General features: G+C 38.2%; 1 protein-coding gene across 1 annotated transcript in view; it reads left to right on the forward strand.

Annotated features, from left to right (window-relative positions):
* The first annotated feature begins 1,251 nt into the window (after positions 1-1,251).
* TERB1 (telomere repeat binding bouquet formation protein 1) overlaps positions 1,252-18,048 on the forward strand; it is a 46,200-nt gene continuing 29,403 nt past the window's right edge. Inside the window, exons 1-8 of the mRNA XM_080828252.1 lie at positions 1,252-1,264; positions 1,928-2,007; positions 4,413-4,475; positions 13,880-13,990; positions 14,179-14,307; positions 16,920-17,051; positions 17,751-17,811; positions 17,909-18,024. Of these exons, the coding sequence (XP_080684378.1) occupies positions 4,439-4,475; positions 13,880-13,990; positions 14,179-14,307; positions 16,920-17,051; positions 17,751-17,811; positions 17,909-18,024 (586 nt within the window). The 5' untranslated portion in view covers positions 1,252-1,264; positions 1,928-2,007; positions 4,413-4,438. The remainder of the gene's footprint in view (positions 1,265-1,927; positions 2,008-4,412; positions 4,476-13,879; positions 13,991-14,178; positions 14,308-16,919; positions 17,052-17,750; positions 17,812-17,908; positions 18,025-18,048) is intronic.

Raw genomic sequence — 18,048 nt, forward strand, 5'->3', positions numbered from 1 at the left:
TCAAGCTTACTTATAAAAATCTCTTGTGGGGTGCCTGGCTGGCTCAGTCTGTAGAGCATTCAACTCTTGATCTCTGGATTATAGGTTCAAGCCCCACCTTGGGTATAGAGATTACTTAAAAATAAAATCTTAAAAAAAAAAAATCTCTTGGAGCGCCTGGGTGGCTCAGTGGCTTAAGCCTCTGCCTTCAGCTCGGGTTGTAATCTCGGGGTCCTGGGATCGAGCCCTCCATCGAGCTCTTTGCTCAGCAGGGAACCTGCTTCCCCCTCTCTCTGCCTGCCTCTCTGCCTACTTGTGATCTCTGTCAAATAAGTAAGTAAAATCTTTTTTTAAAAAATCTCTTTAATTTGCATTAGAAACAGTAAAATAGGCTTTTTTTTTTCTTACAGTCTTAAATAATGAATTTAAGCCATGAGTAGATTTTAGCTATGGACATCTTAGGACCATCACTATTTGAAAAGACAAATATTTGAGTTTTTTAAAAAAAGATTTTTATTTGACAGACACACAGTGAGAGAGGGAACACAAACAGGGGGAGTAGGAGAGGGAGAAGCAGGCTTCCCACTTCCCGCTGAGCAGGGCCCCAACTGGTGTGGGTGGTGGGAAGGGTAGTGCGGCGCAATCCCAGAACCCCGGGATCATGACCCGAGCCGAAGGCAGACAGACGCCCAACGACTGAGCCACCCAGGCGCCCCAAATGTTTCAGTTTTATTAGAAAACAAGGATAGGAAGCTTGGGAGTGAGGAATAAGGTCAAGCTTGGTGCTCAGCTGGCCTCTTAACCCACGCTGTGCCCTGCAGCCACAGTCCCCAAACCAGTCTCATCCACCCAGAGCCCGCTCTCCTGACTCCCTGTTGCCAACGCCCCTCTTTGCAAAGAAAGCCCTAAAAACTGCGGGCAATGAGATCATAGGATTTCCCGTTTACATTGTGACTTCCCACCCCTAAAAGACACTGCATCCACCCTCTTCACACCCGGGACGCGCTTTGGAAACATCGGGGAGGGGCGGTCGGCAGAAGAACACCGATTCCGGCGAGGTCGGGGTGGCAGGAAGTCCCGCCCCACGGAAGTGGGCCCGTCCCGTTGGGCGGGAAACCGAGTCGAGCGTCGTCGTAGGCTGGCGGCGAGGGAGAAAGGGCGGAAACACCGCGCGCTGCGACTTGAGGGTAAAGGTCACAGCCTCTGCTCCCTGAGCGTTCGGATCCTGCCCAGGTCCCGCCCCGGAACCAGGCTGTGGCCTCCTGTGGAAGGTGGGCTGCCGCGGGTAGGCCCGGGTCCGCCCTCACAGCGGCTGGGATGCGGGACCCCCGGCTATTACCCTTCTCGCTGACTTGAGGGGGTGGATTGAGCTGGCGGGAACGGGTCTTCGTGAGGAGCAGCAGACCCCGGCTGCAGTCCCCACAGCACCTGGTGGCAGAAAGAGAATTGTCACGTACCATGTAGTCCGGCGTGTGGAGCCCACAGGAGTTCCCAGCCGTGATTGTACTTGAGAAAACCCGGGCCTCTCGCCGTTTGATTCTGGTGTATGGGAGGGGTGGGGAGCCAGTGGTGGGGCCCTTTATCATACGGGGGGCCAGGCCGCGTGGGCTGCAGCACTGGAGGGGCGCCCCCTAGCTGCTGGTGAATCGCCGGGACCCGGCGGGACTCGCGCCTTTTTTTTTTTTTTTTTTTTTTTTTTTTTTTAAAGATTTTATTTATTTATTTGACAGACAGAGATCACAAGTAGGCAGAGAGGCAGACAGAGAGAGAGGAAAGGAAGCAGGCCCTCTGCCGGGCAGAGAGCCCGATGCGGGGCAGAGAGCCCGATGCGGGGCTCGATCCCAGGACCCTGGGATCATGACCTGAGCCGAAGGCAGAGGCTTTAACCCACTGAGCCACCCAGGTGCCCCGGGACTCGCGCCTTTAACCAGCATCCCGTCCTTGGCAGGAGCTGGAGAGCCCTGGTGTGAGAAGAGAGGGCCTGGGGAAGACCTCTGTTCTTCAAAAGGCGATCTCCCAGCTCTTTAGGTGAATCGGGCGTTGGTGTCAATGAGTGCAAACTGGGGAAATGGGGTGGAGCTAGCCTTTCTTCCTTGGAAAGATCAGGCATCGCCCACCAGTGCAAACCCGGAAGAGGTGATGAGGATTGAGGCAAAACAGCTGTTGCGGTCTACTGAGTCTGGCAATGTACATGTAGTGTGAACTCACTCCTGGTACCCTCAGCTTGTTTTCTGCACCTGTTATTTTTCAATCTATTTAAACTATTGTAACAGCTAATTTATTTGCATTCTGGGCCTTTCTCCCAAGCTTCTCCTACTGTAAGGAACTTTTCTACAGTGTATGAATCCAAGCTGAATCATCCTGATAGTGCCCTCTTAGGATTGTTCTAAAAACTAAAAAGGTAGTATTTATAAGGTTTACAGAATGCAGCACTTGCCTATGATAGGACTTGAATGTTAGAAGCTTTTTATTATTATAAAAGTTGTAAAAATAGGGGCTCCTGGGTGGCTCAGTGGGTTAAAGCCTCTTCCTTTGGTTCAGGTAATCATCCCGGGGTCCTGGGATCCAGCCCCAGTGTCGGACTCTGCCCGGTGGGCAGCCTGCTCTCCCGCCTCCCTTTCTGCCTACTTGTGATCTCTGTCTGTCAAATAAATAAATAAAGTCTTTTAAAAAATTGTAAAAATAGGAAAAAGTAGTATAAGACACCATAGAGCTAGCAGCTAAAGACAAGTGTTAATATGTTATTTTCTATGAGTTTTATTTTATGTTTGCCTCTACATAATGGGGATCATGCTATAGATAAAAGTTTGAGCCTTGTTCTTTTAGATTAATTGTAGCATAAGCATTTTGCCTTGTTATTAAACATTTCAAGTAAATATCAATATTCTTGTAACAGTATCCTGTGAATGTACCATAATGTACCTAACCATTTTTTTTTAAGGATTTTTATTTATTTATTTGACAGAGATAGAGAGAGAGCACAAACAGAAAGAGCAGCAGGGAGAGGGAGAAGCAGGCTCTCCGTAAAACAGGGAGCCCAATGAAGGGCTCCATCCCAGGAACCTAGGATCATGACCTGAGCCAAAAGCAGCTGCTTAACTTACTGAGCCCCCCAGATACTCCCCAACTATTCTTTTAATGGAATATCTGAGTTTAAAATAAAAGGGCAAAACTGTATATATTTGTATATTACCTCATAAAAGATTCTCACATTTATTATTTTTTTGGTTAGGAATTTTATTTCCATTCTGGGAATGAGAAAAAAATAGAAAGGGTAAGTAGCTATCTCCCTTTAACCATATAGTGTTGGAGTAAGTAAGAATTCTAGAGTTCTGTGAGTCCTGATGACTCTAAGAAGTTAATCGGACTCTGATAGATTTTTTTCAGTTTAGCATATGAGATGCCATATCAGGGTTGCTGGTTATTTTAAAAATTCTTCTAACAAGTGATATATAAACAAAATTTTTAGCTTAACAGTAGAATGCTGTATTGAAAAAAACATAAGTTTTTAGAAAAATTATTTTTTAAGGATTTTTTATTTATTTATTTGAGAGAGAGAGAGATCATGAAAAGAGGGAGGGTCAGAGGGAGAAGCAGACTCCCGCTGAGCAGGGAGCCTGATGTGGGACTTGATCTCAGGACTCCAGGATCATGACCTGAGCCGAAGGCAGTCACTTAAACCAACTGAGCCACGCAGGGATCCACAAAATAAATTTTTAATATTAAACTTAGCTTGTGTAGAGAAATGGAGTTCTTAAGTGTGTGTGTGTGTGTGTGTTTTAAATTTTTGATTCATAGAGGGGTGACTGGCCAGAAATAATGGGATGACAATTTATAGGAAAGAAAATAGGGAAGGAGTACCAGAGGAGGATCATTTAGATTCAGTTAATCAGCCATTTTTATGTTTATTTAATAAAATGTATCGAATGCCTGTAGTACTTAAGAATGCCACATGCTTTTATATATGTTTTCAAATTTAATTCTTGTAACAGCATTTTAAAGTAGGAATTTCCTATTTTGCAGATGAGGAAACTGAGCCTCTGAGAACTTAAGTACAACCTTTATTACATATATATATGTATATATATATATATATATATTTAAAGATTTTATTTATTTATTTATTTGACAGGTAGAGATCACAAGTAGGCAGAGAGGCAGGCAGAGAGAGAGGAGAAAGCAGGCTCCCTGCCGAGCAGAGAGCCCAATGTGGGGCTTGATCCCAGGACCCCAGGATCATGACCCGAGCCGAAGGCAGAGGCTTTAACTCACTGAGCCACCCAGGCGCCCCCGTTGTCACATATTTAATAAGCTGTAGATTCAGTCCCTGCTCTCTGGCCTCTGGAAAACTGTTTTTTCCCTATTCCTTTGCATTTATAATTCCGTAATTCTCAAACATTGATTTAAATTAAGAGAATGCCTTTATCTTATAGGTGAAATATAAGGAAAAAGAATACAGATGAGCATGGCAAGTGAGGACACAAAGAAGATACAAGGTGAGAAATTAATGAATTATTTATTTGGAATTAATTTTATAATCTATTTGTGGGATACACTGCAGATTATCTGACAGGATCCAGGAAATGAAAGAATTATTCAGCAATTTACATACATATTTATTGTGCATCTACCCTGCCTGTCACACTGACTTCAGGATACTGACAGTCTAATGGGTAAAGGCATGTGGATAATTGGAATACCATATGATAGCTGTTTTAATAGAGATATATACAAGAACAGTGGGAACCTGAGAGAACCACCGCCAAAATATATATGGAAGTACAGGTTTCAGAGTTGTCCTTAGAAAGATAGAAATTATATCCATGACCATGGAGAAGATTCACCAGAGAGGAAATATTTAAAAAGAAAAAAAAAAAAGGTTGGGGAATGGTGTTCCTTAACGCACACCATCATGTAAGGGTTTGGCTGAGGAAGAGGACCCTCAAAGACAAAAACATTTCAGAAAGGTGAATGGAAAGTCAGGAATATGGAATTTTGGAAACCAGCCTTCTAACAATACTTCATGAGAAAGATTGCTTGAGCTCATCAGTTTCAAACGTCCACACATTATGCCTGAATTATCCACTAGATTTTTATTTAGGAGATCATTTGTTTTACTAACAGTAAATTTAATACATTTCAGCCAGGTTGCACTATATTGACTTTTGGGTGGGAAATAAGGATCTGGAAACTGTATGAATACCTAATTCTTCTTAAAAGCTTGACTGAAGATATATGGTAATAGATAGAGGGAGACTGTAATCTTAAGGGAGCCTTGTAAGAGGATTCGAGACGAGAATATATGAAGAGAGAATGGAGATTCTGGAGAGGGAGAGGTTGAAGAAAACTGAAAAGAGACGGGGGATAATTGTAGATGCCCCTCTCACACCCTTTATTACACTATGGGAATTACTCACATCTTTCTCTCCATCACCAGATTTTGAGTTCCTTGGAATCAGAATCTCCATCTAGTATAGAGTAGATGCATAGTAGACAGACAGTAAGTATTTGTTAAATGAATAAATGAATATATTTTTAAGGAATTCATGGGACTGTAATGGTGCCATTTGAGTTGCGTGTGAGAGAAATCAACTCGAACTAGTACAAGCAAGAAAGGAAATATTTCAGTTCATACCACTGGGAAACAGAATTTTGAGGAAAAGCTCTTCAAAGAAGGCACAAAAAGGAGGAGGGAAGTCGTTTTGGGCAGGGGAAAAAACCCCCACCAAAGTGTGCTAGTTGTAGTCGCAGTAGGGTCCCACAACACAGGTGAATGGATTAACCAGGAACACGAAGGGCACTAAGATACCTGTTCTGATATTGTGGAGGAAGAGATAAGCATGAGTGTGGCTGTAAATATTTTGTGGGAATTCTGTGTTGTGGAAAGTGGATAATTCTGTGAGGCCTAACATCTGTGTCTTTCAGGATTTATCTTGGCATTCGTAACCTGCTTTTGCCCAGAGAGCAAGGCAAGTCAGAGATGCCAGATAATCAATGGCCCTTTCCCCAGGAGCAGCCCTGAATGAATGACTGATTGGAGATGATGAATAAATACTCTTCACTGATGGTTGGAATGACTCTGAGACACGTGGTTCCACCCTGGCTCCCAGAGTTCCCTTGTGCAGCGAAGCTCCAGTTATCCTTAATAATAACTTGCTTCTGTCTGCATTCCTGTCCTCTCACTTTCTCAAAAAGTACTTAACACTCAAATCCTTGTCTCTTGGTCTATTTCTGGGGAAACCTAATTAAAACAAAGTGGAAGAGAAGGAGATGTGGGACAGGGGTTGGAGGTTTAAAGATAGCTGAATATTTGGGATAGCCACTAAGGAAAATGGCAGAGGAAGCAGAAGGGTGTGAGAGAGAGAGCTGACCATGGATGACATTGCAGAGTAGATATGGGGGTTATAACTTGGAATGCATACCAAATATTTGTAAGGGCATTGTTGCTTGATTTTTTTTTTCCTTTAGCAATGCCCGAATTTGGGTTGAAAGAACAGAGAAAGCAAAGTGGTTTTGAGTCATGGTTAGGATTATAGGACACGTTTAGTAGAAGGATGGGATCAAAGTAATCTTAGCGAGATATGGTTGAGGTGAAGAATTATGGGATCTAGGATGAATAGGGCAGGAAATAAAACGAGAAGGCTCAGTGAACAATAGGAGTAAAGGGATTAGAGATCTTAAGGGTCAAGGAGTAACATAGAATAAGGAAATAAGAGTAAGACAGTTGAAGAATTAGGGATAATATTCCCAAAGTAAAATACAGACTTGAAAATACTACTCAGACCTGTTAGGACTAATGGAAGGGGTCCAAAGTTTGGCCTGGGAAATGAGTAGCCAAATTTACATACAGTCTGAGATTTAGAAAAAGAGACACTGTCTTTTTTCCAGTATCCATATCAGTCATCCAAAAGAACTGAGATTGGGGTTACTTTGGACATTTGGACAACTGCAAGGCATACCAGTAATTTGGTTTTTATGTATAGACTAGTTTTATTAAAATATAGCTAACATACCACACAATTCACCCATTTAAAATATAAAATTTAGTTTTTTTAATATATTCACAGTGTTATACAACCATCATCACAATCAATTTTAGTTCATTTTTAACCCCCCGCCAAAGAAACCCTGTACCCTTTAGCAATCACACCCCCTGTAGGCAACTGCTGGTCTATTTTCTGTCTCAGACTTGCCTATTCTGGATGTATAAATTGAATCATACAATATGTGGGCTTTTGTGGCTGGCTTCTTTCACGTAGCATAGTATTTTAAGGATTATTCCAGTTTTCTCAGTATCTTCATTCCTTTTTATTGCCGAATAATATTCCATTGAATGGATATATCATATTTTGTTTATCTATTTGAGATATGATGGAAATTTCAGTTTCTGCTGTTGAGCAGTTATGAGTAATGTTGCTGTGAACATCCATGTGGACGTTTTTGTGTGACATATTTTCATTTCTCTTGGGTATATATCTAGAAGTAGTATTGTTGAGTCTGTGGTAAATTCATGTTTAACCTTTTGAGTAACTGCTACACTTTTCGCCAAAGTGGCTGTACCATTTACATTCCTACGGTAATGTATAAGGGCTCCAGTTTCTTCAAATACGAACATGTGTCATAATCTGTCTTTTTGATTATAGCCATCCAAATGAATGTGAAATGGTATTTTTAAACTATTTTTTAAAAAGACTTTATTTATTGGAGAGAGAGAGGGAGAGAAAGAATGAGAGGGGGAGTAGGGTCAGAGGGAGAAGCAGACTCCCTGCCGAGCAGGGAGCCTGATGTGGGACTCAATCCTGGGACTCTAGGATCATGACCTGAGCCCAAGGCAGTCCCTTTACCAACAGGTGCCACTGTGAAATGGTATTTAATTGTGGTTTTGGTTTGCATTTCCCTAATGACTAATGATGTTGAGCATCTTTTCATATACTAATTGACCATTTGTGTATCTTTTTTGAGAAATGTCTATTCTATGCTTTTTACTTAGATTATCTTTTTGAGTTTTAAGAGTTCTTTGTATATTCTGAACACAAGCCCCTTATCAGATATCTGATTTATAGATCTATTCTTCTCTTCTGTGAGTTGTCTTTTCTTGATATCTTTTGAAGCTCAAAAAATTTCAATTTTTAGGTCCAATTTATCCAATTTTCTTTTATAACGTGTGCTTTTGTATTGTATATACTTGAGTTTTTGTTTTATTTTCTTCAGGAAGTATTAAAGGAACTAGGTTGCATAGGCTAGAGACGATAAAACTGAGTTGTAGACGTCATTAGGTGCTTTGTCTGGGAAGGGAGAGATTCTAATAGAAAATATCAAAGTAGGAGAGGGGAGTACAGGAGAGAATAGAGGAATACATAAAGAAGTTTGTTGCTTTCTGTAGTTGTGCCTGGAATTGAAAATCACCATGCCCCATCCAAAATCCTCTTTGGCTTGTTGATGATGAGTGGCTTACTGCTATCCATATAGTCAACCTACCCTTCTTACAGTTTCTATTAATATATAATATGATCAATAAATGTTTGCTGTTGCTTCAAGTTAACTTATTTTTTTATTTTTTGCTTCAAGTTAATTTAGTAATAACCTTTGTACTGTGGTTTTTCACTAAAAAGATGAGTCATGAATAATTTTATTGAACCAAATTATCTGTTCAATTTCTTTTAAGAGGAAGACTAAATATTGATTGACAATAGTCTTTTAGTGTACTCCTCTATATTTTTATATTCTCTCTTCATCTTGTATCTTTGAGAACTTTAAATGTTGATTCAAGCATTATGACAAAATCTGCATACAATTTTATTTAAATCCTTAAAACCAAGAGAAGAAATTGTTTAAAGGTTATAGTGAAGAGTTTTATAGGAAAATTATTGTCTTTCATTTTTAGTTGCAAATAAATATTTCAAGTTTATATTTTCATAGGTTTTGATATATATATGTTTATGTGTGTGTGTGTGTGTGTGTATACACACACAGTAGCACAATCAGGATAGGAAATATATCCTCATGCACCCTTATAATTCCTCTTCTTGACCCTTCCTGGACCCCTTTCCCCCAAGCAACTACTGATCTGCCTTCTATTACTATAGAGAAGTTCACATTTTTCCCCAATATATGGAATAATACAGTATATATTTTTTGTGGTCTCTTTCAGTATAATTATTTTGAGATTCCTTCATGTGGTTGCATATATCAATAGTTAACTCCTTTTTATTGCTATACTTAGCAATAGCATATAGTCATACCACAATTTATTTATCCATTCATCTGTTGATGGACATTTCAGTTGTTTTCAGTTTTGGCTATTACATATAATGCTGCTGTGAACGTTTGTGTATAAGTGTTTGTATGGACATATACCTGCTTTTCTTTTGGATAAATTCTTAGGAGTGGAATGGCTGGATCAAATGGTAGGTGTATGTTTAACAATTTATGAAACTACTGAGGGGTGCTTGGTTGGCTCAGTCGGTTAAGCGTCTGTCTTTGGCTTGGGTCATGATCTCAGGGTTCTGGGATGAGCCCTGTGTCAGACTCCCTGCTCAGCCGGGAGCCTGCTTCTCCTTCTCCCTCTGCTCCACCCCCTGCTTGTGCTCTCTCTCTCTCAAATAAACAAATAAAATCTTCAAAAAAAAGAAAAACTAAAATGAAGTTTTAAATTTTGATGAAATACAGTTTATTCATTATTTTTCGACAGATTGTGCTATTTATGTTGTGTCTAAGAAGTTTTCGCTTAAACCAAGGTGGAAAGATTTTTGCCTGTGTTACCTCTTAAAAGTTTTATAGTTCCAGATTTTACATTATGTCTGCAATCCCTTTTGAGTCAATTTTTGTATATGGTTTGATTTAAGTTTGGTTATGTTTTTGAATGTGGATATCTAGTTGCTACAGTACCATTTGTTGGAAAGATTATCCTTTCTCCTCTTGCATTGCCTTTGTGCCTTTGTAAAAAATAAACCTGTTGGGATTATATTGAATGTGTAGATCAAGTTGGGGAAATTGACATTTTAACAATATTTAGTCCTTCAACCCATGAAAAAAATGTTTTACTCCCTTTATTTCGTCTTCTTTAATATGTCTCAGAAGTATTTTTTAGGTTTTAGTAAACCTGTTGTTTACATCTTTTGTCAGATTTATCCCTAAGTATTTCATATTTTTGATACTCTTATAAGCAGCATTGTTGTTGTTGTTTTTTTAAAGATTTTATTTATTTATTTGAGAGAGAGAGAGATCCCAAGTAGGCAGAGGCAGGCAGAGATGGGGGGGGGACAGGCTCCCCGCTGAGCAGAGAGCCCCATGTGGGGCTTGATCCCAGGACCCTGAGACCACGACCTGAGCTGAAGGCAGAGGCTTAACCCACTGAGCCACCCAGGTGCCCCTCTTTGTTTGTTTTTTTAAAGTAGGCTCCATGCCCAAAGCAGAGCCCAGTGAAAGGCTCTAACTCATGACTGTCAGATCATGACCTGAGCCAAAATCAAGAGTTGGATGCTCAACTGACTGAGCCATCCAGGCTCCCCATAAATGGCATTATTTTTCAATTTCAAATTTTAATTACTTATTGCTTGTATATATAGACATAATTGATTTCTGTATGTTAAATCGATATACTGAAATCTTACTTTATTCAGCAGCTCTTTTATAGATTCCATCAGATTATCTATATAGAAGATCATGTTATACATGAAAACAGATAGTTTTACTACTTCCTTCCTAATTTGAATGTCTTTTGTTTCTTTTTCTCACCTGATGGCACTGGCTAAGTTCTCTAGCACAATATTAAATGGAATGTCAAATAGAATGACATTGGCTAGGGGCGCCTGGGTGGCTCAGTGGGTTAAAGCCTCTGCCTTCGTCTCAGGTCCTGATCCCAGGGTCCTGGGATTGAGCCCTGCATCGGGCTGTCTGCTCATCGGGGAGCCTGCTTCCTCCTCTCTCTCTCTCTCTCTGCCTGCCTCTCTGCCTACTTGTGATCTCTGTCTGTCAAATAAATAAATAAAATCTTTCAAAAAAAAAAAAAAAGAATGACATTGGCTAGACTCCCCTGTATAATGCTAAACATCTCTGTCTTATTCCTGATCTCAGGGATAAGAATTCAGTCTTTCTCTGTTAAGTATTATGTTTAATGTAGGGTCTTTCTTTCTTTCTTTCTTTCTTTCTTTCTTTCTTTTTTTGTAGATATACTTTTTTATGTTGAGAAGGTTTTCTTCTATTCCAAGTTTGCTGCAATTCTTTTTTATCATAAATGAATGTTGAATTTTATCAAATGCTTTATCTGCATCTATTGATATAACCATATGGTTTTCCATGTTGGTTTGTCATATTACATCAGTTGATTTTTCATATCTTAAGCCGACCCTGAATTCTTAGGGTAAACCCACTTGGTCATGATGTATTGTTATTTTAATATGTTTTTAGGTTCAGTTTGCTAAAATTGTTTGGATTTTTTACATGAATGTTCATGAGGTATATTGGTCTCTAGTTGTCTTTTTTTTCTTTCTAATGGCTTTGGTTTTGGTATTAAGGTAATGCTGGCCTCAGAATAAGTTGGGAAGTATTACTTCTCTCCAGATGTTTGGAAAAGTTTGTGTAGAATTGGTATTACTTCTTCCTTAAACATTTGTAAGAGTTTACAAATGAAGCTATCTGAACCTGGAGTTTTCTTTATAAAATGTTTTTAAAGTATGATTTCAATTTCTTTCATAGATATAGGACTATTTAGGTTATTGGTTTTCTTCTTGGGTGAGTTTCGATAATTTGCCTCTTTTTAATTTTTTTTAAAGATTTTATTTATTTGAGAGAGAGAGAGCATGTGTGCGCTCATGAGCAGGGATGGGGGAGGAGCAGGGGCAGGAAGAGAAGCAAACTTCCTGCTGAGCAGGGAGACCTCACACAAGACACAGGACTCAGTCTCAGGACCCTGGGATCGTGACCTGAGCAAAAGGCACAGGCTTATCAAAAGAAATGAAATCTTGCCATTTGTGATGACATGGATTGAACTAGAGGGTATTATGCTGAGCGAAATAAGTCAGAGAGAGACAATTGTATGATCTCCCTGATATGAGGAATTTGAGATGCAGAGTGGGGGGCTTGGGGGGTAGGGAAGGGAAAAATGAAACAAGATGGGATTGGGAGGGAGACAAACCATAAGAGACTCTTAATCTCACAAAACAAATTGAGGGTTGCTGGGGGGAGGGGGTGTGTGGATAGGGTGGTTAGGTTATGGACATGGTGGAGGGTATGTGATATGGTGAGTGCTGTGAAGTGTGTAAGCCTGACGATTCACAGACCTGTACCTCTGGGGCAAATAATATATGATATGTTAATAAAATTATTAATAATTTTTTTAAAAGACAGAGGCTTAACCAACTGAGTCACCCAGGTGCCCAGTTTGTGTCTTTCTTAATGATTGTATTTTTCAATGTAATCTCTGCACCCAATGTGGGGCTTGAATTTACATTCCCAAGATCGAAAGTTGTGTGCTTCACTGACTGAGCGAGCCAGGTACCCCTAATTTGTGTTTTTCAAGCAATTTGTCCATTTCACCTGTCATTGAATCTATGGATAAAAGGTTGTGCATAACTATTATTTATCTTTTGAATATAAATAGAATCTATGATGATGCCATCTCTCATTCTGGTATTGGTATTTTGTGTCTTTGCTCCTTTTTCCTCATCAGTTTGTCTAGAGATTTATCAGTTTTATTGATCTTCTCAAAGAACCAGTTCTATTGTTTTTCTGCTTTTAGTCTCATTGATTATTAGCTTTGATCTTTATTTCCTTCCTTCTACTTACTTTGGGTTTAATTTACTGTTTTTATAGTTTCTTTTTTTTTTTTAAGATTTTATTTCTTTCTTTGAGAGAGAGACAGTGAGAGAGAGCATGAGAGGGGAGAAGGTCAGATGGAGAAGCAGACTCCCCTCGGAGCTGGGAGCCCCTTGTGGGACTTGATCCCAGGATCCCAGGATCATGACCTGAGCCGAAGGCAGTTGCTTAACCAACTGAGCCACCCAGGTGCCCTGTTTTTATAGTTTCTTAAGATGGAAGCTGAGGTCATTAATTTGAGACCTTCTTCTTTTCTTTCTTTCTTTCTTGTTTGTTTTTTTTTTAAGATTTTATTTATTTATTTGACAGAGAGAACACAAGGAGGGGGTGGGGTAGTGGAGCGGCAGAGGGAGAGGAAGAAGCAGGCTCCCCAATGAGCAGGGAGCCTAATGCGGGACTTGATCCGAGGACCTGGGATCATGATCTGATTGGAAGGCAGATACTTAACCAACTGAGCCACCAAGGCACCCCACTATCTTTCTTTTTTTATAATACAAGCATTTAGTATTGTAAATTTCCTCCCAAACACTATTTTGGTATCATCCCAGAAGTTATAATGTGTTGTGTTTTCATTTTCATTTGTTAATTTCTAAGTGGCAGACGTTTAAACTAGTGTAGCTTTATTTAAAGAAAATAATATTTGAATTTGCTATTCTTATGTTTCATGCAAGGGGAAAATCTATTAATTATAAAAAGTTCATTTCAAATTCTTTTAACTTAAGGAACATTTTTATGTATCTTTACAGTTTGATAGACTGTAAATTGAATATATACTTATTTTAAAAATGAACATTACAGGGGCGCCTGGGTGGCTCAGTGGGTTAAAGCCTCTGCCTTCGGCTCAGGTCATGATCCCAGGGTCCTGGGATCGAGCCCCACATCGGGCTCTCTGCTCAGCGGCGAGCCTGCTTCCCCCCTCTCACACTGCTTGCCTCTCTGCCTACTTGTGATCTCTCTCTGTCAAATAAATTAAAAAAAAAAAAAAAAGAACATTACAAAGATATATTTAGAAAGTGAAAATTAAATGGTTAATTTTTGAAAGGAAACACTTGATTTTAAAAAAAATGAAATTTTTGTTCTTCAGAAATGAAGACTGACCTGAACTTATTATTGGAGTGCCTGAAGTATCAAATGGACAACCCTTTCTCACAAAAGGAAGCTTTGGTTACTATTTATAAAATTTGTCAACAAAACAGTAAGACATGATAGTGAATTTTTATCTGTGATTCTAGTTCTTTAGTATTGTGATAAATGAAATATGCATAGTTATTTCTTTTTAATTCAGTTACTCTACATGCTTTGTTACTATGTTTACGTGAATTATTTTCTCCTTAAGAGATTCATAATACCATTTATGTTTTGTTTTGTCTGCACACCCTATAGGTAATGCAGGTGTTTATTTTCGGGAAATTGGTGGTTTGATGTTTGTAAAAAATCTTGCAAAGTCAAGTAAACATAGCATGGTAAAAGAAGCAGCCTTATACACATTAGGAGCTGTTGCAGAACAAAATGGTAAAATATGAAAACTTTTTTTTTTCATTATCCTTCAAGCATTGTGCTATATTTTAACAAACCAACAAAAAGTAATTTTAGAATTAAGCTGCTTTTTTACATGTCTGGATAGTTTTATCCGGGTATTTTATTTTTTTAAATTCATGCATGCCGATTATTAATTAATGAAGGAACCAGTAAAATGTGACAACTGTTTCGAAGGCAATGACAAAAAAACAACATAGGCCTTTGGCAATGCTGAAATAGATTTGTAAGTAGGCACATAACTGTCAGTATCTGCAGGGCAACAGTGATTTGCATTCTACTGGCCAAAATATTTTATATTTCTATGGTCAAGAATAACCTGGGGCACCTGGGTAGTGCAGTTGGTTAAACATCTGACTCTTGGTTTTGGCTTGGGTTGTGATCTCAGGGTTGTGAGATTGAGCCCTGTGTGGGGCTCCGTGTGAGATTCTCTCTCCGTCTTCCTCTGCCTCTCCTGCTCATGCATGCCTGTGCATGCTCTCTCTCTCTCTCTCTCTCTCTCAAAATAAATAAATAAATAAAAATTTTTAAAAGGGAGACTTCTATTACTATCAGTTTTCTACAATTTATAGAGATGTAGAATAGCCCAGTGACAGTGAAAGACACAGATAATCTTAAAGGGTTTGCTAGGTGGGACATTCAGTAATCATTTCAAAATCTTTCGTAATTTGTCTTGTCATTAGTCGGAAACACTTTTTTCACTTTGTCTTCTACTGTGCATATCTTTTTTTTTGTCATGCAAAAGTTCTTTATTTTTACAAAAATAAAATTCATCATTCTTTCCCTTTTTTCCTTCTGGATTTTGAGTCATAGGAAAGCTTTCCATACTCTGAGATTCTAGGGGAAGCCACCCACATTGACTTTTGGTACTAGTATGGTTTTATTTTTTACTTTTTTTTTTTTTTAAGATTTTATTTATTTATTTGACAGAGAGAGATCACAAGTAGACAGGCAGGCAGAGAGAGAGAGAGGGAAGCAGGCTCCCTGCTGAGGAGAGAGCCCGATGCGGGACTCGATCCCAGGACCCTGAGATCATGACCTGAGCCGAAGGCAGCGGCTTAACCCACTGAGCCACCCAGGCGCCCGTTATTTTTTACTTTTATATTTTCCAGTTTCTTCTTCTTTATGTGGCAGTTCAGCTATTCTAACACATCTTATTAAAAAGATCTTTTTCACATTGATTTGAGATGCTATTAGTGCTACATGAATTTGCATATATGGTGGGTTTATCTCTGATTTTTCTATTAAGTTCATTATATATCTAGGTGCTTGAATCAAAAGACAAAGATAACTTAAAACATCTTGTATATGGATAAGTATACTCTGGGTATAGAAGTTCATGTTGGTAAAAACATTTTCCTGTAATATACCCAAAATGAAGTTGAATCTAAAGTATTGTTTTGTCAAACAACTTTCTATTCTTAAATTTTCATTCTTTTTTTTAAAAATGTGGAGCTTGAACTCATGACCCTGAGATAAAGACCTTCGCTGAGGTCAAAGAGTCAATTGCTTAGCCTATTGAACCACCCAGATGCCCCTTAAATTATCATCCATACATATTTCTTCATCATTTGGTAGGAACCAAGTTGTATGCTAGTCATTGGGATAAATGAGACACTGTCCTTGCCTTTGAGAGAAAGTCTAATAACTGTTCTAAATACTGGATGAAATACAAATTATATCTCTGTGTTCAAATTATTTTTTTTAAAGGTTTTGTTTATTTTTAAGTCTTTTTTTTTTTTTAGTAATCTCTACACCCAATGTAGGGCTCAAACTCTTCACCCCTAAGATCAAGAGTTGCATGCTCTTCCAATTGAGTGAGTCAGGTGCCCTCTCAAATTATTTTTTTAAAATTCTGTTTATTGTGTTAGTATCACACACATACATACATGCACACACACACAAAACCTTACTGTTAGGTATCATTTTTGCTTTTCGGAAAGATATTTTTATTTCTAGAAAGTTCTTTAAAAATTGCACAAGTATCATTTGCATATCTTCTAAAACAGGTTTCTGAATTTAAAAAAAAAGTTTTCTTTTGCTATGTCTTGTTACTTACTCATCCCCTTAAATTTTTTTTTTCATATTTTATTTTTTCATTTAGTTAGGTTTGGGTCTTGGGGGTTTTGTTTTTTGTTTTAAAGATTTTGTTTATTTGCGAGAGAGAGAGAGAGAGTGAGCAAGCCCAAGCAGGGTGAGCGGCAGGCGGAGGGAGAAGCAGGCTCCCCACTGAGCAGGGACCCCGATGTGGGACTTGATCCCAAGACCCCAGGATCATGACCTGAGCCAAAGGCAGATGCTTAACTGGCTGAGCCAGTCAGGTGTCCCTAGTTAGGTTTTTTTAAAGAAATTCTCAGACATTGTGTACATGTTTTAGAGCCTCAGTCAAATACTTCTGATTAAGGCTTTTTTGGCCTGCTAATTGAGTAAGCACATACCAGTTTGTCAGAAATTTTATTGCATGACAAATAAATGTCAATGAAATGAGATCTTCTTGAGAACCATCTGTTTGGCAACTTTATATTTTGTTCAACATATTTTAAAACATGCTAATCCATAGGAATTGAAATTATATTTTTATTTTTCAGTTTACTGTCAGCAGACTTTGTGTACTTCAGAATTGTTTGAAGACTTAACTTGGTTCTTATCTAATGATGATTCAAACACAAATTTGAAAAGAATGTCTGTCTATGTTATTTTGGTTCTAGTTTCAAATAATAGTAAGTACATTCTTTTATGGTGTAGAAACATTTAAAAAAATAATAAATTGAAATAGTCTTTGTCCCTTTTGTTCTATTCTTGATATCAGTGTCTTTTTTATTTTTAAGTAGGCTCTATGCCAAGTGTGGAGCCCAATGTAGAGCTTGAACTCACAACCCTGAGATCAAGAGTTGGACACTTAAATGACTGAGCCACCCAGGCGCCCTGATATGTGTCTTTTAAAAAATCTTACTAAGTTCTGAGAACCACTAGCTTTAAAAAAATAGAATCACATATATTTTTTTGATATTTATTAATTATAAGAAATAGTAAATTGATTTGTGTTATTTAAATAACATTGAAAACGAGCAACTTTAAAAGAAAAAGAGTCATTTTATGATTAGTTTGGGTTGATTTTCCACTGAGTTAGCCATTTAGTTACAATGTTTATTATATCAGCTAACAATGGTCCTGAATTTCATGTAGCTCTAAAATTTTGTTTCATTTTTGGAGGAAATTTGAATACTGTCATTCTCTGAGCATAGGTAATGTATAACCCTGATTACAGATTTTTATCTATTCTAATTCTGTTATACTTTGTAATACCTTAAAGTGATTAAAAGTTATTTATTAAAAAACTACTTTAAATGTTTTTCATTCTTGCAAACTTATTTATAAACAAAAGTCATATTTGTGTATTATATGTCTGTCTTTTTAAGGGACTGGACAAACACTTGTAAGAGAAACAGGTTGTATTACAGTTCTGACACAGTTGTTCAGGTAAGAAAATAAAAAAATATTTTGTTGTTATTCATTACTTAAGACTTTAACACATTTGTTTAATTTGCTTCTTCCTTTTTTTTTTTTAACCAAATAGGACAGTTCTTTCAAAATATGAGTTGAATTTGTTGGATGAAAATGAATTCCAGAGCTATCAGTTATGGTCTTCAGTTTGTAGTACTTTGTGTGTCTGTGTCAACAATCCTCAAAATGGTAATTATCTCAAATATTTAAATA

Source organism: Martes martes (genome assembly GCF_963455335.1).
Source record: "Martes martes genome assembly, chromosome: 17".
Classification (NCBI taxonomy): domain Eukaryota; kingdom Metazoa; phylum Chordata; class Mammalia; order Carnivora; family Mustelidae; genus Martes; species Martes martes.